The 23,963-nt window shown below is 40.9% G+C and overlaps 2 protein-coding genes across 3 annotated transcripts in view; one reads left to right on the forward strand and one right to left on the reverse strand.

Annotated features, from left to right (window-relative positions):
• The window catches only part of HACL1 (2-hydroxyacyl-CoA lyase 1), a 21,066-nt gene extending 13,494 nt beyond the window's left edge, over positions 1 to 7,572 (reverse strand). The window contains exons 1-4 of the mRNA XM_066319477.1: positions 7,455 to 7,572; positions 6,381 to 6,485; positions 2,742 to 2,782; positions 2,104 to 2,184 (exon numbers count right to left, since the gene is read on the reverse strand). Coding sequence (XP_066175574.1) covers positions 2,104 to 2,184; positions 2,742 to 2,782; positions 6,381 to 6,485; positions 7,455 to 7,511 — 284 coding nt within the window. The 5' untranslated portion in view covers positions 7,512 to 7,572. The remainder of the gene's footprint in view (positions 1 to 2,103; positions 2,185 to 2,741; positions 2,783 to 6,380; positions 6,486 to 7,454) is intronic.
• Positions 7,342 to 17,516, forward strand: BTD (biotinidase). Of its 2 annotated transcripts, XM_066319492.1 has the most exons (5): positions 7,342 to 7,375; positions 8,566 to 8,648; positions 11,877 to 12,111; positions 13,675 to 13,824; positions 15,171 to 17,516. In XM_066319492.1, the coding sequence occupies exons 3-5, from the start codon at positions 11,881 to 11,883 to the stop codon at positions 16,353 to 16,355; spliced, it is 1,566 nt and encodes a 521-aa protein (XP_066175589.1). In that variant the 5' UTR covers positions 7,342 to 7,375; positions 8,566 to 8,648; positions 11,877 to 11,880; the 3' UTR covers positions 16,356 to 17,516. The 2 variants fall into 2 exon arrangements, with proteins under 2 accessions (XP_066175589.1, XP_066175597.1); XM_066319500.1 differs by lacking the exons at positions 7,342 to 7,375; positions 8,566 to 8,648 and adding an exon at positions 11,732 to 11,800.
• The last annotated feature ends 6,447 nt before the right edge of the window (positions 17,517 to 23,963 follow it).

Below are 23,963 nucleotides of genomic sequence, written 5' to 3' on the forward strand. Positions count from 1 at the left end.
TGCCTGCGAGCAGACCTGAACTTAAATTAGTTCACAGCTATGCAAGGAAGGGAGTATTAATTTACAGTAAATTTGACATTCCACAGGAGCACATTTTTACTGTAATTTCCACAAAATATAATAAATAAATTTTCTACAGTGAATGAAAACCTTTCTTTTATTCAAATTGTGGGTCAAACTCCTTAAAATGGTAAGTGTCGAGTCAACAGAAGAGAGTTGTTTTATTAATCTCCTTATTCATCTGCACTATATTGAAATGTTGGGTCAGTAGCTTTCCAGGCTTTTTCTCTTAACAATTTCTCTTTGGATATGGCCTTTCCTTTGACTGCATTTATCTATACAATGTATCAAGCTGAAACATCTCCAGCGTGTTCCATGCATAATCCTAAATTTAATCACCCATAAGGCTTGGGGATATGTGTATCCAGATCCAAGCTTCATAACCAATGGCCATTTCTCTGCCATAAATCGAAGACTCAGTCTGAATCCCCTGGCGCAGTGAAATGAGAACTTCCGGCTCTATCCTGCCTCTGTGAAAAATCGTTATGGAAAAATGCACTTGGTGACTGCTCTACACATTTTATTCTGCTGCTTCTCTCTCCTCAGCAAAATGATTATTACTATCCAAGACTGTTTGACAGTGACAAACCCTATGTTCCTCTCACCTCCCTTTTCCAAATTTATTTAAATATTTTAATGAACAAACTAAATACTACTTTCCAATTACAAAATTGGTCTACTATTCAGAAAGCCAACTCCAACGCCTGTATCTTGAAAAGTTCTGCCCTTGCAGTTTTAAATAATTCTAACTAGAAAGGAGTTTTTACCCTCCAGGAAATCATTGTACTACTGTCACAATATTGTAGACGTTTTGAAAAGCAGTGCTTATAAAGCAAGGCTAAAACAACAGTGAGGCAGAAAGTACATTTGACTATAATGAAACTAATAATAGTAAGTCTTATGGACTTACCATTGCAGGAGAAGGACTTCAATAAACTGAAAAAAAATTAACTGGAACTTCAGGGAAAGAGCATGCTTGTGTTTACTCCAAATCTTACCAACTACACTTGTCTTTGGAGTCTATTGTCACAGCCAGACTGAGGTACAAAATCGTGCTCAGAATGAGACAGGACAGGAAGCAGCAGCATGGCAGGTAATTTTTAGTATGAAATATCAAGAGGTTTTACCCTCGAAAATGCACTTGACCCTCAAAAATGTCTCCTGCAAATCCGTAAGTAAACTACATGCACATTTCTTTCTTACAACCAAACTCCTTCCTGACAATTCAAAAGCAAGGTTTTCATATAATCTTCCTTTTTCAGTCTAAGCTCAAATAGTGACAGCAAAACTTTACTCAATGAATCATTAAAAAAATAAATTAAAAAAGAATTTGCACACTAGAGGGCTTTTTTCAAGTCAGGCTTGGTTTGTTAGTGTTCCCATTACTGAGCTTCTCTCATCCATCAGGCACTGCTAATTCAGTGCTCCAGATCACACTGTTCTGGATCACATTCTGTTCTGTGAACACATCTGGTTAGTACTGCTACAGCTTCTTCCCAAAATACCTCAGCACAGCTTTCTGAACAGCTTTCAGTGGCAGACCAGACAAAGCTGTCACGTCTCAGTGAAGGCTTATAGAGTAACTCCTATCCCTCTGTACATTACTTAATTCAATACTTAATTACGACTCTAAATGTCTGCGTGGGGAGCAAATAGGGATTTTAACAATGCAGCTGTCAATTTATTCATGCATGAAATACAGTAATTCAAAGGCAGAATGAATCTGAATTTAGGAAACACCTTTAAGATGATCTCCATGATCATGAAAGCATTACAGGTTAATATTGACTTCATTTTCAAACACTATACAACCAGCTATACTGATAGATTTTCTACTATACACACAATGGGGTGGGACAAAAGCAAAAATTTTATGAGAACACAAAAAAATGTAACTAAATTAATTTTAAAGTTGATAAAGGAATTATCCACATGAAAGGGGAAAAAAAAAAGTAAAATACTAAATACTGTGGAGCTCAACATCTGAAACAAGTAACAACACACAACTACCGAAATTTTAAAGGGAAAATGCAGTTAAATTACCAGCAGTTAATGGTTGCATTTGCCATCCCACCAAGGGCGTGTAAGAAGCCTGGACCAGACACTACAAGACATACTCCTGGTCTGCACAGAAAATACAAAAAGAAAGAAAAGAGGAATTGAGAAAAGGCAAGCGAGCACAGGGAATACCAAATACATAATCAACAAAACTTAGTAAAGTGCTGAAATATAGAATATTAAAGTTTTACTCATGTCATAAAAACTCATGAATGGCTAGGAATTTGTAGGAATGACTAAAGGTAGACATGGAAATCAGAAACTATGAAGCTGTATCAATCCAATTAGAAAGGCAAGTGAACAATTATGAGCCACCCACACAGAGGTGGGCAATATACACAGGCTGATCTTAACACAGCTCCTGACTTCTTCTATCACATTTGCGCTGCCATCTAACATTTATGTGCAATTTGGTAAACTTACGTTTGCAGTGTTCTCAACTGCACTTTATCAGCAATTACAAATGAAGAAAGCTCACACTGGAAGAAGTGTATCTGATTCAACACAAATTTTACTGAAATTTAATTCAGGCAGAGACACTTGTCATTGCAGGTGATGAGATAAAAAATGGTAATTCTTAACTAGTGAGCATTTCTTAACAGCTCTGCACACTCTTTACATACCTGCCAGTCAAATACCCAACAGCAGATGCAGCGTAACAGGCCTGTTGAAAACAATGGAGATTATTATTATTATTATTATTATGTATACATTTAATGATATTTTGTACATAACTTTCAACAAAAATACTGATAATAAGCAGGTACAGATTCTTCCCTGACTATAAGAACTTAAACGTAAGTAAAAGCTCCATTTAGCCCTTTCCATTATAGGATGTGTCCATGAAGATTAATGTGAAAAATCTCAAGACTCTTCTCCATTTCTCTCCACATTTCAGGTTCCTGTTGTTACAAGATACTACATTATGATTATTCGGGATTTGAAAAAGAAAAAAAATCAACCAGATAAAAAACCCCAACTAAAACCAGGGAAGAAAAAGTAATAGAACAAAATAAGAAACTTTTGCTTCCCACTGCCTTCTGGATGAACATGGAAGAGCGACTTGCAAGAGAAAGACAACAAGCAGAAATGCATCCATTTCAGAAAAAGTGTATTTCAGAAATTAAGCAAAAGGTTGAAATCTCACATTGGAGAGAGTAACTAGATAATTTGGGATTGTCTTTTATAAGCTGAGCTGCTGAAATACTCCTCATTCCACTTCGGTACCACACATTTAAAGAAAAAATGTGTTTTGAATAAATCACAAAAGTAACATCTACTAATGTTAACATCTACCACATTAAACACTTGGATATAAATTTCACCTGGTAAAAAGACAGTATGTGATCAAGAAGTTTACAGGTGACAGCAGAACTCAAGAATTCACATGTGACATTGCTCACTCCCTTGTATTTTCATACTCCTGTCTTGAAATCAGCAAGTTCTAACACTTAATGGAAAAACCTTTAATTTTGCAATATTCTGTAATTTTTTTAAAGTAAGCTCCTGGCCTTAGAACCTGCCTCTTTCATTTTTAAATAGAGTGGAGATTTGATTTTAGTTATAACTGAGTGCTCTGGTGATAGGATGTCCACTTTGGTTCCAGCTTCCATTATTAAAGCCTTCTCGAGCCCGATTCCCTTGACCACTGCACCAACTCAAGAGTATTGTATGCTCACAACTAACCTAGGATACAAATATCAAGAGATTCCTTTGAATATGTAGTGATAATTATTATTAAGATTAAGAACTAACATAAACCATGTGTGTTGTTAACAAATCACCATATAGTAAAGGGGGGTTTGAAGTTTAGAACTGATCTGGTTATCAGTTTTCTAAACAATCACAGCAATCTCTCATTTCGCAAGGACATGTACAGAAAACACGCCCCCGTGAAGTTGCAACACAGTTTTCACTGTTCAAAGGGCACATGGATGCAGGTGAAATGCTCCTGGCAAACTTATGCCATGTTACAGGCCACAGGAGACCAGCTTATGGGTATTGGTAGTGCTACTTTTAGCTTCATGCTTTCATCAGGTGTTTCTATTCTGCAGTTCTATGAGCTTTTCACACTATCATTAAGGTTGGAAAAGACCTCCAAGATCACTGAGTCCAACCAGTGACCAACCACCATCTTTCCAACTGGAGCATGGCACTAAGTGCCAGGTCCAGTCATTTTTTAGCACCCCCAGGGATGGTGACTCCACCACTGTCCTGGGCAGAATAAGAACAAAAGGATGCCAACCAACAAGTACATTGCTTAATTATTATCTCATCATGAGTTTTCGTGTTTTAACTTGTTTATGGGCCCTATTTCCTATGAACACTATGTTCATTTCCTATGAACACTACTAATTAAAATTTTACCACTTTTAGAGGGAAATCTTTTTGCCACATGTGGCCTAGAAATGAGGTAGAAACTAAAACCCTTTAATTTTCCCCATCATATACAGCTGCCTTCACCAATAAAGGAGGCAGCTGTATACACATTCTCCACAGCCAGACCACATACAGAGACATTTAAAACTATGACACGTATATACTGGGTATATCTTGAATATACTATATATAACCTTTCACCCTTTGCCAAGAAATTACTCTATTATTCACTGAGGATAAAGAAGAAATCAAAACTCACTACAAGATGCAGCTCCATTCATCCTTTTCGACTCCCCAAAGAAGAGAAATCCTGACATTTTGACATTAAAACCAGTCTTTGTGCTATTTTTATTCCACTAAGCAAAAGCAGCTCATCATCTATTAGCACAATGTTTTTTGTCTCCTTCATCTAGTAAAGAGTAATAAATAGAACAGCATCTCATTTAGCAGAGCAAAGCAATCTTCTCTGTTAATTACAGACACACATGACATGAGGAAATTAATTTTAATAATGTTAGTAACCACAGCTAAAACTAGAATATTTGCTAAATGGCCTACAGGAACATAAAGATTGTGCCAAATTCCCAGTTCTTCAGACTCAAATACACCTTTTAAACATGTTTGTATATATTTGCCTCTCTCATATGTTACAGATTTTCCATAGAGACATACATTCCTCTAAATCCTCACATTCCAATATAGCAATGTAAGGATTTGACACCAAAAACATACAGCTCCCAATTACCTGATTTAGGAGAACTACTCAAACAATACCTTGTTGAGGACCGGGACAATCTGAAAGTTTATTAACTACACAAATTAAGGAAAACTGGCAACTGCTGTAGATCAGGTATGGGAAGTTGCTGGTGGCTGAGCCCTCTGCCACCAGCTCAGCAGCTAGCAGCCTGCTCCCCCTCTTGTGCAGCAAGAAAATTATGTATAAACCCGAGGTTATTATCTTCAACCTCAGACCACCCAAGAAACTACTGAGATTAAAGAGATACTGCTGTGGGAAACCAAACAAATGCAGAACTAGCAGCATAACACCGAAGTGCTGAAGAGCTTGGCACTTAGTTTCTGACACCTACACTATAAAGTTGAAATATACATAAATAATAGAGTCTCAAAGTATATGTTATATGTCTTAAGTATATGTTCATGGCTGATTTTGAGAATTTGGAAGCATTATTACTTTCTATGGTTTGCTGTTCTGTGAGTATTGAATATATACTTAAGGGGAAAAAACTATAATTATTTAAATTGTCAGAACAAGTTTATCAATCAACAGGAAAATTTTCCTCTTTGGGCACTTAAGAACACCACACAGACGAAGAAAAAAAGATAAAGAGGTAGGTAATAAAGTCCTAAAAAGAACTAAAATACTACCAGATGGAGTGAGAATGATAATATTGGAAAGTGTGTAGAAAGGTACAGAAAACAAAAAGTCCTGGATGAGCATCTCAAAACCTGGCAGATAATATCTGACAATATATCACTTGAAGGAGATAACTTTGATAATTTTTTTTTTTGTTCTTTATCACATGCTGCTTTTGAATTATTTTTTTCTTCTTTTTTTTTTCCTGTCCTTGCTTCCTTATTGGAGAATGCCATTTTTAAATGCAAGATGCAATTCCCTGAACAGAAAAGGAAGGGCCACTTTAAAATGGAAGTGGGGAGAGAAGGGCACAAAGAAACACTCAACCCAATGCACCAATGTTCTCCATTATTCCAAAGCAACAGTGGCTGCTCCTGTTTCTGCATCTGTTTTCTTTAAAGGAAAATTAAGAGGCCACATTCTTTCTTGTAAGAAAATTTAAACTGAGTTTTGTTCCATTGTAAAACAGTTAAGGAATGGATAGGTCCCACCAGAGATATATACTTACAGCTTGTTCATTTCTCATCCCCACATACTTTATTCCGACTGCCTGGGCTGCAACTGCGATTTCAGTGACTGGAATACCAACAATGCCAAACATGTATTCAATATTCTATAAAAGAAAAATGTTGGGAAAAGTCAGACTGTCTTTTTCCCAAATGATAGCTTTAGTAAGCACACGCCAAACACAGACATGCTAACTACACAGGCAGTCTAAAACTAAAATGTAACATAGTCACAGAGATCACTGTGGAAACAGAGCTGGCATCAGCTGGTGTTTGTAGGCCAGCCCTCTGTGGCTGTGAAAGCCCTGGATTTTGGGAGTCTGCAAGCAGAGGGACAATGGTTCAGTGCCTCAGTCAAAGTGCATTTAGTGCTTTCTACTGAGCAATTCTCATCTGGGACATCTCTGCTATGTCACTTTCCTGATCCTCAGTAAGTCAGCTTCCTCTACTCTGAAAATGCCTCATGGCACCTTGTGTTCTCACACTCACGGAATATTAGGGCAAAAAAGCCCTCAAGAAATGGTCGGGACAGTACTGTGCCCACAGAAACACAGAGATGTTTATCTGGATTACAACGGAACTACTTTCCTATGTTTCACAGGCCAAACGCAAAGTCTTCTCCCAAGACCCGTGCCAGGCCTGCAGCATCTCGAGTTTAGAGACAACACAGAGTTTTCGTCACTGTAAAGGTGGCAGGCGGCACACCCAGCTGTCACGGGGAGAGCCGCAGAGGACCCCCGGCACTGCTCGGTGGTGACGGGGGATCGGCGGAGCTCGGGAACGGGGCAGGCTCGGGAACGGGGCGGGCTCTCCAGAAGAAGGGAATCGGTGTCGGCCCAGGGAACGCCTCCCCGAGGTCAGCAGCCCACGGCTGCCCCGGCGGCACCGGGGCCGGGCCGCTCCCGGGGCTGTGCGGCGGAACCTCCCTTCCGCTCCTTCCCTCCCTCCCACAAAGCGCCGTCCGTCCGCCCCCGGGAGAGCGGCAGCGCCGGTCGGGGTGAGTCTGGCCGCGCACATTCACTCGCTGCAGGCTGTCCCGGCCCGCAGACTGCCGGTCCCCACGCCCCCGCTCTTACTTGAGCCCTGAGGGCCTGGGCAATGAGCTGCGCCCCGCTGACCGCCTCGCCCTCCATGTCGGCCCCGCTGTCCCGGCCCCGCCGCTCGCCTGGAACGGGCCGGCCCGGCACCGCGGGCGAAGGGCGCGCGCAGTGACTGACAGGCGGCTCGGCCAATCACACAGCGGAGGAGGCGGGCCCGAGGGACCCGCCCCTCACCCTGCTGGCGGGCGGCGCGGGGCGGAGACCGGGCCAGCTCTTCCTATTGGCCAGGGCGGGCAGCCAATCAGAGGCCGCGGGGCGCCGGCCGTGCAGCGTGAGGCTCGCGGTGCGGGAGCGGGGCCGGGCCTTCCTTTCCCGGGTCCGGCTGGAGCGGGGCGGGATCGGGAGGGGCGGGATCGCTGCCGGCCCGGCCGGGGCCTCGGCCCCGCTGTCCTCCGTGAGCCGCAGGGCCCCGCGGTACCCGGGCAGCAGCCCCCGAGCGCTCCGGCTGTGTGGGGCTGCTCAGAGGTGGCGACACGGAGCGGGGCAAAGTTCAGGGCCTGTGTGAGGTGCCGCCGCCGGCGCTCACCAGAAGTGCCAGAGGAGTGCGAGACACCCTCCCAAAATCCCAGCCGAAGGATGGCGCACGGCCCTTTGTCCGGCTCTGCCGGTCCCGGCAAGTGTCGCTGAAGGGACACGGGTGACAGCGTGTCCCTGCCCCACGCTCGGGCTTGTCCGGCCAAACCTCTAACGATAGCATCCATTCGCCCTCGCTCGCCAAACAACAGAAAAGCACGGATAACATAACGCAGATAACACAGATAACAAAAAACCTTCACAAAACTTATATTATAAAATACTATAATATAATGCAGCAAATACAAGCAGTAGACAGGAGGCATCAGTGGAAAACCCCTTGAATTTGACTATATTTTATAGATTTTTAAAATATGTTGTATAATATATAGTAGAATGGCAGCAACATTACAACCCGTGGTTATCATTCAAACTAAAAACCACTTTTTATAGCCAATTAAATATTTGCCTAGTAATCATTACTGTTTATGTTACTATTATTACTGTTTATGTTGCTATTTGTGTTACTCTGTGTTAGGCATAGCTTAACATTAACTTGCTATTAATCACTCAGGAGGACCCAGACTAGTGCTGTGCTACCTCTGTTAGTTCAAGGTCTGTTGGATTCTTCTGAGTGAAGAAGTGCAAAGAAGGAGGGTATGTGTTGCTTTTTTCTTGTGTATACATCCAGGTCTGGTGACAGGTGACAAACTTCTAAGTTTCCAAGGTTGTTGAAAAGTGACTGACTGGATGCTTTACTTCACAACACACTGGGATCAGATGGTTCTGAAAAGGTGAGCAGGGAAACAGTCTGCAGTATGACTGGGGGGAGAACTTGGCATCCAAACTTAGACAAGCAGTCTTTTTACTCTTTGTGTGGAACTATAGCTGGAGTATTGTGACTGCATGACAGTAATACTGCTATTAAATATTTATATTTGAGCGACATTATCCTGCTGAAGCCTATCTGTCAAGCAAAAGACCACATAAATCACAGGAAAGGGGCATAAAAAGAGATAAAATTATAAAGCATTTCAGGTAATGAAAATTTAAAGTCATGGCTCAGGTGAGGTGACAGCTCTGTAGATCCTGAGCAAATTAACTTCTCTTCAAGGGATTTATGGGATGGTGCGGCACCTTCCAGTAATTAAAACATCCAGAGTGTGGCAGAGACATATTTGGAATCTCAGCAACCTAAAGGCTGAGTAAACCCTGCTGGTATCCTTATTTTGGCTGGAAAGTTTAATACACCCAAGTGTATTAAAAGTTTAATACACCTTGGGGCTTGTCAGGGTTCTGTGTATTAGAAGCAATCCATGAGAGAGCAGAGTCCTGTTGTTTAAGCTGTCAGACAGGGAAAAGGCTTTAGGAAGCACTCACACAAGTGCTTAGCCATCATCTGTAGGACTAGCAGTAATCACAACCCAGGGTTGGACTCAGAGGAATTATTTTAGTTATTTTAGTTGCCCCAGGTTCAGCCAGATGAGGTTGTATTGTTGCATATTCAGTGCTAAACCTCTTACGCATCTAAATAAGTAAAAGATTCAGATTAGTACTTTTGATTGTTTCTAACCACAAGGAAATGAAATGTGGTAGAAAAATAAGACAATAAGACCTCTCCAAACATGTTTGTAAAATACAACATTTTGTAGAGGCTTGTTACCTGTTAATTTTTTTCTATTAGTGTGTTTGGCTTTTAAAAAAAGGCAGTTTTTCTAATGCATTGCAATTCCATCTTGTGATCTGAAACTCTCCAACTTTTTCCATCACTAGTAATGATGAATTCTGATTATATCTTAGCTGACAACTTTATTAAGGAGCAGCTGACTGGAACCCATTCCTGCCCTAAATAGGCATTTTGGCTTTGAAGGGGGGACAAGAAATAGAAAAGAGAGTTTTGTCAGTGAAGTGCAACACAGCTTGGTTATTTTCAGTATGTTTCTTAACTGTGAGAGGTTTCTCACCCCTAAACTCCCTCCTCCTGCTACTGCTTTTTATCTTCACTTGTGCTTTGGTATTTCAATTACAAAGCCGAGGTGCACAGGACAAGGAGGCTCCTCCACTCTTGATAGGAATTGCCACATCACTCCACAAAAGTATCAAATGTTTTCCTCAGCATGCAGAAAAGCAAGGATAGCTTGTCATACATCACTTTTCAAAACTGTTTATATAAATGCAGTATCTTAAGTCCATCTGATTATAGAGAAGCCAAGGTTTTATTCTGTTTTCATCACACTTTAAATAAATTTACCCTTGAAGGCATGTACATATGGACACATTGGCTAATTAAAGCTCAAGGAAATAGGAATATGTAGTTGAGCTTAGCAGCATTGGACAGCTAAGTTACTTCTGTACCCTTAGAAGTGTTACTATTACATGTTAATAACTTTTTGGTTGAGTTGGGCATCAAGGTTATAATTTTGCTGTCCTACATAATGCTTTATCCATTGGCTCATTGTGTTTAGGAAAAAAAAAACAAAACAACAAAAACCCAGTACTGAAGATTGTTATTAGCTGCTTTTCATCCTGGAATTCAAGCAAAGAGATATTTTCAGTTAATTTTCAATACACTTTCTTTTTTTAGGTACAAAACTACATTTACTATAACGTGAATAAAAATAAGACTGTGATTAGTTTAGAACTGATCTTTTTTTCCTGCTGAACTCCTAATGGGCTTTAGAGAAGTCTCTTCATATGTCTATCAGTCTTTATTTGCTTCAGAAAACTTCAGGGAGTTGTACATCAGAAAGACTGAAGGGCACTAAGAGTGTTTTGGAACCTTTTTTTTTCTTAGATGCAAGTTCCAAGAGAGCAAATACAGTCAAAAAGCCAGTAACTGAACTCAGAGCTATCAATATATAGCACCAGTTGATCTCTCCTGCACATTCTTTCAGCTTCACTGATATTAATTCCTTAATGATACAGTGGCACTGTGGTGACAAATACAGGAATCTCATGTTGTGATAATAAATCTGAATAAAAAGGCATTTCTATAGTCTTTCTGAAGTGTTGCACAACCATTGACTGTATCAGTCCTTGTTCTAGGTCCTTGCCTAGCTTGGAAAGTCAAAAGGTTACATGGGGAGCCCATAATGCAGAGAATGCCCCAGCCTTCCAGACTCAATAATACTTCATTTTTTCCTATGAAAAGCTAACTTATGCAAATTTTCTTCATTTTGTGTAGGTTTCTGATCTATTTATATTATCATGAAAGCATTTTTAACCTTACCTATCTGTTACACAGGAGGAATGCAGATCTGAATTGCACTCAACATTTTACAAATGTTAAAAGCTGCACTGTAGGAGAAGTATTTGCCTATTTCATATGTAGAGTTGGAATACAGTGAATTCATAATCCGTTAGGAGAGGCATTTTCATGACAGATAGATGCAGAAGTAGTGTCTAGTGTAATTCTCTTGGCAATTATCTGTTTCGGTATTGATAAAATAAGTCCTATTTCTGCTTGACTGCTAAATGCAATCTCCAAGTAATTTTAGGAGATGCTGCTTTTAAATACATCTTCCGTCACCGAATGGGGGAGGAACTGCAAATTTGTTAGCTGCTTTAAATTTTTCTCAAAGATGTTTTGATATGCTGAAATAATCTAAAATGAGTGTTACCTACAAAGGGAAACCAAGCAAGGAGATCAGTAGACCTGTATATGAAGCTTAAATGTTTTTGAACAGGACACAGCCATCCAAAACACCCGTGAAGATGGATTTAAGGTTTGGAAACATCATGCACGTGGTCATTCAGGAACTTTAAAGCACCACACTGCTGAGAGCCTCAGTCACCATCCACACTTAATTGTAAATTTAAATTCCTGGCATGATCTTTTGCTCAAGCTCCCCCACCTCACCTATCTGGGTATTTTTTTTTCTCTAGACTTATGGCATTCACCATGGTGGCCGTGTGCTGGAGGCTGCCCATCTGCTTTCTCTTCTATCAAGTGGTCTCAGCAGGAGTGAGGAGGGAGGGGCACTACGTGGTGGCCGTGTACGAGCACGAGTCCATCCTGAGCCCGGCCCCGACGGCGCCGGTGGAGCGACGCTCTGCCCTGGAGCTCATGGGCAGGAACCTGGACATCTACGAGCAGCAGGTGCTGGCTGCTGCCAGGCAGGTACAGCCCAGCTTCAGATGGCACTGCTGTGTGCTCGGGATATATAGAGGGACTGCTATTTGGAGATAATCTTTCACATTTGTGTTCCCAGGCAACTAAAGCCGTATTTATGTCCATAACGACGGTCTGGGTTCTCAGACGGTCTGACCTGCCAGCAGCTCTGAAAAAGAATCAGGCCAATTAGCATCCCGCTTGGCTTGGGCTATTCCAAGCTTGGAAAAACACACCCATCGTTATTTAGTGTAGGGAAATTAATGTTCTATTTTGGTCTGAATACCTAGCTCCTTTCTGTTTTCTTAAATGGAAGGGTTTCCTTGAAAGTTTGTCTTGCTAGCAGATGTCTTGGATTTGGTTTTATTCCAGTGCTCTCAATGGAAATTCCTAGATGTTTCTAAAAACTAAGGAAGTCAAATGCTTTGGAAATTAATGTTCCACCTTTAACAACTTTGTGGAACTAAAGTTTTCCATTCCTTTCTCCTACCCACCATGGAATGGTTCTCAGTCTAAATATATCTAGACGAGAGACACTAGCATTGCCAGCTGTTCTTACGCACAGCCCTCCTTCTACCCCTCCCAAGAAAACTCAAGCTGGTTCTAGTGACAGGAAGCAAGTGTTACTGGTCTTACACAGAGAAGAACTGACTGGTGATTTTCAGAGATCTGTTGTTCTGGGAGAGAATAATTACTATCTTTATATAATTTGAAAACATGATATATTTTTTGGAGAAGTTTAGATGATTGGGCAGAAGCATAATAGCAATTTCTATGCAGCCCTGCACCCAAGACACATAAATTATTCCAAAGCCATTACACAGAAAACATGTTTGAGCCGACTTTTGGAAACTAACAAGAATTTGGGTGACTGGTGCTGTGTCTTATTTAAGAATAATCCACCTCATTTTTAAGAACAATTCGGATCTCCCTGAACTTCAGGCAGAGCCTCTGGCATGGCTGCATTTCTACCAGACTGTGCACTGCTTCCTCAGTGAAGCCGTTCCTAAAATCAGCACTCCCAATACCCTGTCCAACCTGATATTATAATGACATTCAGAGAAGTCTCTTCATGCATGTCAGTCTGTGTTTGCTTTGAAAACATTCAGGGAGTGGTAGATGACCCAATCCCTAATTAATTAAGTGATGCTGCACCTTTGACAAAGTGTATCTGCAAACAGCATAATTCTGATAAAAAATTAAGACAAGTTTTAACATCATCAGTCTTTAACATGAATGATGACATTCTCATGACTTGTGTGCAGGAAGAATACCTTTGGTAAGAAATTGGACGCATTATGTTCTTATTTGCATGCCTTTAAAATAATGTCAAATGCATTATTTTTCAAGATAAAGGTATGTGTCAAGTTAAATAAGTTTGTTTTTATACACATAGTTACACACCTACTACATAGTTACACCTACTATGAAGTTGAAGGAGAGACGTCTTCAAACTACATTACTGGCAAAACATAATTGGGTTACCCTTAACTTTCTTTAGCTCTTTTTACCCATGAGTTCCTCCCTTTTCCTTTGCTTTGCCTACAAAACATGTCTTTATTTTACATACAGGGGGCACAAATCATTGTTTTTCCTGAAGATGGAATCCATGGCTTCAACTTCACCAGAAGCTCCATTTACCCTTACTTGGATTTCGTTCCTCATTCATACTCTGGGAAGTGGAATCCCTGCAGAGAGCCCTATTTGTTCAATGACACAGAGGTAAATGTAGGGGTGACACCTGCAGGGTGGGATAACTGAATGCTCCAAGAGGGAAATAGTTCAAGTTGGTTTGCTAAACGAAGTAAGCAAGAAGTTTAACAACTCTCAGTACCAGATTCTGTTTTCATGGATGCTCAAGCTCTGCAGAGGAGAGTTTAGATCCACACATGCAAGGAGATCAGTTGTGTCTGTATGAACCATCTGGATTTGTCATCTCCTCCTCCCCAACCTCTGAAATGGTAACTGCTCTCCCATTAGACCCGCTGTGTGTGGTTTTAGTTTGAACAATGCTGTTTTATATAGAACAACACACTGGTATCTTCCCTTTTGGTGCATTCTCGTTACTTGGCTTTAATGACTAAATGACATCACAGCATTCTGACTCAGCAATCATTGCCAAATGATTAGCACAAGGAACAGGACTTACCTGCTACGATGCAATAGAAGTCACAGCTTGACACAGACCAAGCATGATTATATGAGATATGACCTGGATATTACAAAAATAGTATTGTCATTGACTGTTCTGGACCTGAACTGTAACCATGCTCAGTAAACACAGATTCTTCCAGCACTCAGTATAATGAAAGAAATCCTGCCTGTACCTAGTGAGCAGGGTTTGTGTGCGAACATGAATTGCTGCTGTAAACAATGATCTGTTTTGGCCTATGAATCTTTGTTACCAGTGATCGTGGCCAAGCAAGCAAGAACTTATTTTGCCATTCAGATGCTGTTTGGAGATTGCAGTCATGTCAGTCTTTGGTACAGCACTCTGTGTTATTGAAGAAATATCCCAGTAATACTGTGTTCTGCAACATTTTCTGTTTCTTAGCTTTAATATGGAAGGTCTATCCCTTTCCATCTCTGCTTTTTTAAGTCCTACGTAGTAATTGCTTTTAAAAAATTTATGGTAAAAACATCCAGGTGCAGATGATCATTATTAGACATTTGCTGTTCTAAAGGCACACACACGTCAGTTGTGCTGCCTTGGCAAAGCTTTCAGTTGACATACAGGGTTTTAAAGCCATTGATGCTATTACAGGTCACAAGTTTCTAAAAATTTACACCTTTGGGATAGATTTATTTACTTACTTCCTTCTGAGGAAGTAAAACTCAGACGATTTTTTATTCAGAGCTGTTTTGAAATAAACATCTGAAATACCTTTCTGCCTATAGAGCTACTTGTCACGAAGTCATCAGTGCTTTTAAATTTTACAGATATGGTTAAATGTGTTCAATTTTGAATTTCCGGAATAGTAATTTGGAAAGTATTAAATAAGTCACAGGTGCTTAGGTAAAACTTACCACATTCTGAAGCGCTCAGGTTTCTCCGTGCTGTTTTCCAGGTGGTTCAGCGCCTGAGCTGCATGGCTCTGAGGAACAGGATATTCCTGGTGGCCAACCTGGGGACCAAGCAGCCGTGTGGGCGCTCGGATCCGCGGTGCCCTCCGGACGGGAGGTTCCAGTTCAACACCAACGTGGCGCTGGGCGCGGACGGGGCGCTGCTGGCCACCTACCGCAAACACAACCTCTACTTCGAGGACGCCTTCGACACCCCTCCGGAGCCAGACTATGCAGTCTTTGACACCCCTTTTGCTGGCAAGTTTGGCATGTTCACTTGCTTTGATATACTCTTCTTTGAGCCTGCAGTGAACCTCATCAGACAGTACAATTTGAAGCAAATTGTTTATCCAACTGCCTGGATGAACCAGCTCCCGCTTTTGTCTGCTGTGGAGTTTCAACAAGCTTTTGCAACAGCTTTCAGGGTCAATATTTTAGCAGCCAACATCCACCACCCCACCTTGGGCATGACAGGGAGTGGCATATACACTCCAGTAAAATCATTCATCTACCACAACATGGAAAGTTATGGTGGCAAGCTCATAGTAGCAGAAATTCCTGTGGTTACTGCAGATTATAAAACCAATTTAGAGAGTAACGAAGGATTTAGAGAGAACTTACATGACTCATGCCGGACTTTTCCGAGCACCTCACTGGATGATGAAGTTTGCTTTAAGGAGCAAGAAGAGACTCCTGGCAGAGTATCTGAAACAAAAAGGGAACAGTCACCTCCTTCCTTTTATGCAGAAATGATGTATGACAACTTCACTTTTGTTCCTGTATGGGGGGAAAAAGGAGAGCTCCAGGTTTGTGCCAATACTCTTTGTTGCTATTTAAACTATCGGAGAGCTGTTTTAAGTGATGAATTATATGCTTTGGGAGTTTTTGATGGGCTCCATACAGTGCATGGCACATACTATGTCCAGGCCTGTGCCTTGGTGAAGTGTGGTGGTCTCAGCTTTAGCACTTGTGGACAGGAGGTCACAGATGCCACTGCTGTGATAGATTTCCAGCTCTGGGGAAATATGAGCACCCCTTACATCTTTCCTTTGCTGCTGACATCTGGTATTACCTTGGACTATGCTGATCACATGGGCTGGAAAAACAACTACTACTTCCTCAGCAAAAATAGAACATCTTCTGGCCTCCTGACAGCTGCTCTCTATGGACGATGGTATGAAAAGGACTAGCACCGAAATTTGACTGAGTTAGAAAACAACTGCCTGTATGTTCAGAGTATGTATCTTAACAGAAATTGTTGAATATCCATATTTCCTAGAGATTCAGGTGTGCTTGTCCCATCCCTGCCTGATTAGGTCCCACATTTAAAATAATGGCTGTAAGTACACTCTGTACCATGGTGGCTTATGTCATACTAGGAGTGAAAGAACCGTAAAGGTAAAGGCTTACTGTGATCTGGTGAGATGTTTTATACCAGAAAATAACACTTCCCATTTCAACGGAATTTGTTCCTTTCAACTTAATCCTTTGGTTTTTGGGGGTCCTGGAAATGAATGAAATGGAATGGAAAACTGTTGCAAGGAAAAAAAAAGAAAAAAAAAAAAGAAAAAAAAAGGGAAGGAAGGCACAAATATTGTGTATAACATGCACACAGCTTTTATGTGCTGAAGTTCTAATTTCTGGTTAGGGTGTCATTATTGGTTTTTTTCTTAAGAGTCAGAAACTCCCAGCTGAAATCATTACCATTGACTGGCCACTCGGGTATGTGTAATCCTGTTACAGATTTAGCTGAATGCTACAGCTGGAAACATCTACAAAGTAGCTAATCTGGAGAACAGGATATCAGTGACTGTGAAAACCTAGACTGCCACAAGACACAATTCACAAGAAATTATGTTTAAAGAAAACATCAGCATTGAATATCAGTGGCCACGTTATGTACTGTTTGAGTACTTTAACTTTTCCTGTTAAAAGAGAAGTAATTTTAGAAGTGTTTTGACTTTAAGACATCTTACACGCTGTTCATTTATTCAATGAGGAGTTGAACTGAACCTTTGAATTTATTCAAGAGGAGTTATGAAAAGCACAAAATAAGCTGTGAGACAGCAAGGATTTTGCATCAATGCTTCCAGTGCCAGATGGCAGGTTTGTGCTGCTGAGTAAAACACACCATTTTTTCCAGAGCAGTAACTAGATTAAGTGCTCTAGCTGTTCTACTGCAGTGAAGAAGTTGGGAAGAGAATACTCAAAGGTTGTTAATTTGGGGTTAAATTCAGACAAGTGAATGTATTTTCAAGCATTATAATTTTATGGGGTCTTATTGGCTCTTATGACATCATCTGGGTAATGGCTGTTGAGTAATGGAATAAACCCAAGTGTTCCTTTGGTGAGTCCTTGTGTTCCAGCTGCTCTGTTAGTCAGGCTGAGAGGAGCAGAGCACAGGAGAGAGGAAAGCTGGGACTCTCCCTTTGTTTTAGTGGTCTAAGTTGGTTCAAACTCAAACCACTACAGCTACAAGGATGAGTCCTGAAAGGCGCTCAGTCACCTCCTGCTTTGAATGAACTCACTTTCCGGTTTCAGAAAGCAAAACAACCAAAAAATTGCTGAATTTCTACCTTAGGGTTTCTTAGATATTTACAGAAGAAGTAGTGTATAGTTATGGAAGATCTTGGGCTCTACCAAACCTGCATTTCCCAGTCTGAATCCCTGTGAGTCAGGCCCTTTTGAACACTGCTGTGACACAGCAGCACACCCGTTTGTTTATCCTGCAGCATCTGTTGGACAGAAATTTGGAGAGGGGAATGTCTGTCTCTCATTAGGCGTAAACTTGCTGCTATAAAAGTAGGCCATTCCACCACAGGGTTAGTAAAGATCATTCTTTGGCACCCATACCATGTTCTTGCTGAATGCTGCACGATTCCAGGACGTGCAGGGTAGAACAGAAAAGCACTTGATGCTTCTGCTTCTAGCACCACATGACCAAATCTGAAAGAGTGGAACAATGAACAACTGGAGATTTCAGCTCTCAGGACCCTCCACTTTGGAGGCTGAAAAACATGCAGCTTCATGCACTAAAATACTCCTTGGGATTTAGTTCCAGAGCAGACCATTATCACAGTAAGTCAGGCTAAACAAATAAATAGCATGACACATATTTGCTATGCTTAAGGAAAGAAGAGGTATTTATCTGTGAAATACTTGCAAAGTGTGTCCCAAAGAGCTATTCTAACTCTGAGTATGCTAAAATTGTTAGAACAAAACCTTCTAGCCCTACTGGAGTTTGCATGAGGCATATTCCTGTCTCCTCCCTGAGAAGAGCAGGCATTAAGTATCAGAGAGTGTTCTCATACCTTGTTCCCTTCACCCAAAACAGCTGCCTCGAGCAAAGAGACACTGGGAAAGGTCAAACAGGCATTACCAGACACAGTGGATTACCAGGAAGGATCTACTCCCACCTCCCACCCTGATCTTTGAGTAACAGCAGATGTGTCTGACCCGGGGTGAGCAGCAGTAACCTACACCGCCACCACACATGGGTGGCTTCTGGAAGTGTGTGCTGGAGCAGCAATCCCAGCACTGCTCTGTTCCCAAACAAGCCTGCAGTCTTGTGAGTGAAGCTACTTACCACATGCTGAGGAGTGTGAGAAGCCTTCAGCAAGGCTGATGTTCACTAGTAACACACTGCCATGCAGCCCATCATCCAATGGATATGAGCAGTTTTATCAAAGCTTCCTGAGCCATTCCTGTCTGAGAGGGGAACAAAACCAAACCAGGATATAAGAATTTTTGACACAGAGGAACACAGTTGAAATCTAGAGCAGCTTTAAACCACTCAGTCTGTGGACCAGAGTGAAGCCAGGAATTGGGAATTTGTACTACACTAAAGAAACTTCCTCTCTGAGACAGGAGGGGATGGTGTCTTTAAAGGACACTGCTCCTGGAAAGGATAACAACCATAGAAACTCTCTGTCCAGGTAAGAGTAACAGCACACGAGTCAGAAGGGTTGGAAGGTTCCTCATAAGGGATCTGCTGCTTCAAGATTCACAGTAATTTTTCCAGGTGGATGTCAGGAAACACTCCTTACCGTGAGAGAAACACCAGAAGGCACATCAAAGGACCAGCTGGAAAACAGGACCTTGGAGCTGAGCTGTCAAGAGGCATGGGAAGAGGCTGAGGTGACAATCTGTTCGCATCAGAGACCTTCATAATGCCCAACTGGGCATAAGCTCCTTGAGGCAGATCTCAGCCGGGGAAATGAAAACCCCAAATATTCACAGGCTGAACTGAATTATCACTCCATCAAGTTTTTAGAAGTCAACAACAATGAAAATACTTGAGAGATCACTGTGCTCTCCTTTTTCCCTGCTCTGGGAGAGCAGGTGTGGGCAACACAGGTCAGAAATCAGAGATAATAGTGGGACCTACAGCAAATGAAACAAATTCTTGGAAGAAGAGATTAGAAAGGTTAAATTCATTACAACCTAAATAGATTAGGAAGATTTTAGAGATTTTTAGAAAATTATGCAGTTTGAGTAAGAAAGTTTGGCAAGTGACAGAAAATACATGACAGGATACATGAATCACTAGATTTTGCTTTAAAACTATTTAAGCTAATATGTTTTTTAACATAGAACACCTGAATTATGTCAGATCCCAGGTACAGAAAAGAAAAAACCTGCCAGTCTGTCCTTTGACAAGGCCTCAAAGCAGGTTTTTTGTTCTGTTGTAAGCCTGAATAGCAAGAGTTCTGGCTGCATCTATTGCAATTTTAATTAAAAAAAAAGAAAGATCATAAGGTGTTTTTTTTCCTCTTTAAATATTTAGTGACACCATCAGCATTGAAGGCTTTTTAGGTTCTCTATTATTGAACTATGTTTACAGTGACATGCAGGAAGACTGCAAGATCTCTTTCCCAACCTCAGCTTGAAAATTGCCAAAACATAGCATAGAATGAAGTGAGCTAAATTTATCCTAATATAAAATAACACACAGCACACCAGGGAAGCACGGATAATTTAAATACTGCTTTATTTGAAGACAAATAGTGTGCTAAAGAGACTGGCACACCAGGTTGGAAAGAGCTGCAAGAAATCTTCAAGCTCTGTAAGCAGGGAACGTCATTTTTCCCTGTCAGGAAAGTTCAGTTGTGAGATGAGCTGCAGAATTTGAAAATTTTAGTCATGTTTATAACTAATCTTCCCAGGGAAACGAAACCAAAACAGTCTTGTGATCTTGCTGGGCTCTAGATGCCTGAACAACTGAACAAAATGCTCTTCAAAGGCTGCCATCTCAGATGATTTTTTTTCTCAGTAGGTTTGAGAGGGAACACAGATCAGGCTGGAGGCCTGGGTGACATTCACCATATCCAGCCAGGCATTTCCTTCTCCTCTTAAGCAGTAAAATGAAGGAATTTTGTGATAAGGCTTACAAATTCTCATAACTACAATAATAGGATAGTTTCTTAAGAATAGCCAGTTGTTTTGTCATTAAAATTAATACACAGTGATATCTTTGCACTTAACATTTGAAAACATACAGATATTACAGTGAGAGAAGGACTCCAGAAAAAGCAAAAAGCCAATGCTGTCAGCTAACAACGAGGCCTGTGCATTTCATTTCTCTTCTCATTTCATAGATTATGGCAGGAAAGGACCCACTAAGATGCTCAATCCCTGGCCCTGCACATGGTCACCCCAAGGATCACACCACACTCCCAAGAGCATTTACCACCTCAGGTTCCAGTCTGTAAAATTTGGAGCCCCATGTTTTATAAATTCTTATGTTGTCCAATTCAGAGTCACAGCTACACATTTATATACAAAAAACATTTTCCATCCCAATCAGAATTCTACTCCAACTGTCCTGCCAGCTTCTGCAGCATATTAAAGAGGATTATAAGGAAATGATCACAAATCACTGAGATTACTGCAAGAGGCAATAACTACTGATCTCCGATTTAAGGTTTTGTATAAATTGGTTTGGCCAGCTTCAAGAATTTAAATACTTACCTTTTTGTGACATTAATATCAATTTTACAAAGTTTGAATTCAGACCTCTGGAAGTTGTGTTAGAAGTTTAAACTACTAATTAAGAGATTAAAAAAGGCCCTTCTCTACAAAGTCTAGTTAGTCTGATTCCAACAGGGCTGGATTATCAGAAATTACTGTCAGTGAGAATCAAAATTCTTTTGTGGATACATACCATCAGCAGAGGCCCAGTGCAAAGCTGTGGGAGCTGAGGAAGATGCTCCTGCTGCTCCTGCAGCTGTAGCCAGGGAAACCCAAGGGGCTCCTTCACCCACCCTGTGGTACACAGAGCCAAAGAGCACAACCTCCAGTCCTGCAGAACTGCTGTTTCCATAAACATTTACCCTTTTTATTTAGGTTTCAGTTCTTTGAGATGCAAACTTCACTGATGCCGACATGGAATGGAGTAGTATGGGCTCCCTGCAGACATCTAGCACTGTTAAAAATGTTCCCAGATTGTGACAAACTTCTCACAAGTAATGCTAGCCAGTCCTTTGGGCAGTATTCACTGAGACTTCCCATCTTTCTACTCACTGATCCTCTCCCTCAGTTTCTGCAGGATCAACAACAGAAAGGTCACCACACTTCTTTTTTTTTTTTTGCAAAAAAACCCCCTGATTTATGCAAAACACTTGTGTTATCCTGCACCAACTGCATTTAATTCTTTTTTTTTTTTTACACTAGATATAAACAGAGCCATGTTATTTTGGGTTGCTGTAGTAGTTGTGTTTAAATGGGTACAATCTGGGCATGACACGAAGGCTGATTCCTCTCAAAACCAGAGTTAATTGGGTTGGAGAATCTGTAAACATTATCACATGCTCCTTTTTAGTCATCTTCCCTACAGTTTAGGTAACAGCTTTGGGATCTTTAGTGCTCCTTTTAACATCTGTGCAGATGTTAAAAGGAGCAAAACTTTGAAGTATTAATTTTTACATATTAACTTATTTTTCAACCAAACACTTGTTAGTTCTTTAGCCTGGTCACCAAAACCAGGACACAGACAAATCAGAATTTTAAACAAAATAAATCACCAGAAAAAAGCCCCTAACAATTACAATCAATCTACGTTTAAAAAGTGCCTAGAATAAAAGCTCTGACTGTTCCACATATATTTGTACAACTATTTTGGAGACATCTAAGCATGGGAAGGCAATAAAAACTTACAGGAGGAAATACAAAGCAGGACACAGAGATTTGATATGGAATTACACAAAAAATCTCCTCAATTACAGTAGGGTCACTCTTAGGGGGAGACAGACTGATTCTTTAATTATCAGCATCCAACATTTATCCTGCAACATGACACTCTAAAAGTAACAGCTCAGCCTATGAGGTTAATACTGACTTGGCATTTTCTCCTGCAGAACATTTATCCTGAGAATGGAAAACCCATAAAACATCCCAGAAGTCAGAGTACACAGAAAGCTGAGCGGAGCCAGCTGTCCTCATTCCTTAATTCCATTTGTTTTTTTTTTCCCAGGACAAAAAATGGTTTCTTTTATTCTAATATATTGCCTCAGTAGTCCAGCCAAGGCTCACTGCTTTCCCTTGGTGAAAATCCAAGAGATTGTCTGGATAAAGGCTGTAAGAATAGCTGTGCAATATTCATCTGCAGAAAATCAGGAGGACTTCTTTTAGAAAAAAGGAGGTTCCGACATAATTTTGTGGAAATGAATAGACCTCCAACTGAGATATGAACTTTTTTTTAAAACCCCTACCAGACACCATCATCATTATCTGCTTTTCAGAAACAAGGAACCTGCTGTTCCTTGACCTGTCATTAAGGAAGTGGCCTCTGAGTACAGTAGCATGGTCTTAAAACAAATCACATTCCATTTTTGGAATCAGACCACATAATAATAATAATAATAATAATAATTTACAAGGCACAATTACTGTTCCACCCATACTACCAGGTAGTAATAGAGTTTTGAGTGTTTTTTTAACAAATACATGCAAATTGCAAGGTACAGGTTATTCACTGAATAAACCACAATGATGAGATACATAAATCATGAAACTATGAACTCCTAACTGGATTTAATAATTCATAATTAGGAAAGACAGATATTTAGCTCAAAAAAGTTCACAGAACCTAGTTTAAAATACTGCAGTTTAATGCAGTGAGAAACTTTTCCTCAAGAGGTGAGTAACAACAAAATGAAAAGCACAATTTATAACTGACACGTTCAACAGCACTGTTTTCTGCATGTCCCTGTATTCCATATCCAAATCTTTGACTTTTCAACAAACCAATGCCATCTGAGCTTTTTCTCCTCTGTCCCCAGGCACACAGTAGTCATGAACAGCTCAGCCACTACTGCACTGCAATTTTTCCCGCAGCACAGGAATATCCCCTGCTATAGCTGGTGCCCTATGGCTACAGACACCACCCAGTAAAACAGGTCATCTCCAAGTCAGACAGAGGTCAGCACAGATAATAAAGGCCTATTAATATAATCCTTTCACAGTGCTTTTCAATTAACATCAGACAGTTTCACGAACAAAAACACGCAGCTGTTACCTTTTAAATAACAGACACACCACTTGGCGCTCTCATCAGGTTTCCCTCAAGCATTTGAGGAAAAAATGGCTCCATGTTGCTTCAGCCTTTGCATTTAAATGGTTACAGTGAATCCCAAGACAGGCCAGTGTGGGTCTTGTGAGTGCTGCCTGTGGCACAAACATCACTGCCACAGAGCCACACGTGAGAGATTCAGAGGGAAGAGAGCACAGAAATCACGACCTCCCTAAAGTCCTCTAACTCTGCTCACAGATAAACAATGAACACAGGTACAAATGGTTAA

Source organism: Sylvia atricapilla, chromosome 1 (genome assembly GCF_009819655.1).
Source record: "Sylvia atricapilla isolate bSylAtr1 chromosome 1, bSylAtr1.pri, whole genome shotgun sequence".
Lineage (NCBI taxonomy): Eukaryota > Metazoa > Chordata > Aves > Passeriformes > Sylviidae > Sylvia > Sylvia atricapilla.

Bases quoted from the DNA above. Each gene is read 5' to 3' on its own strand.
- BTD (XM_066319492.1), top strand. From the start codon at position 11,881: ATGGCATTCACCATGGTGGCCGTGTGCTGGAGGCTGCCCATCTGCTTT. The intron at 12,112-13,674 runs GTACAGCCCAGC...TTTTACATACAG, and splicing joins TGCTGGCTGCTGCCAGGCAG to GGGGCACAAATCATTGTTTT. The intron at 13,825-15,170 runs GTAAATGTAGGG...GCTGTTTTCCAG, and splicing joins ATTTGTTCAATGACACAGAG to GTGGTTCAGCGCCTGAGCTG.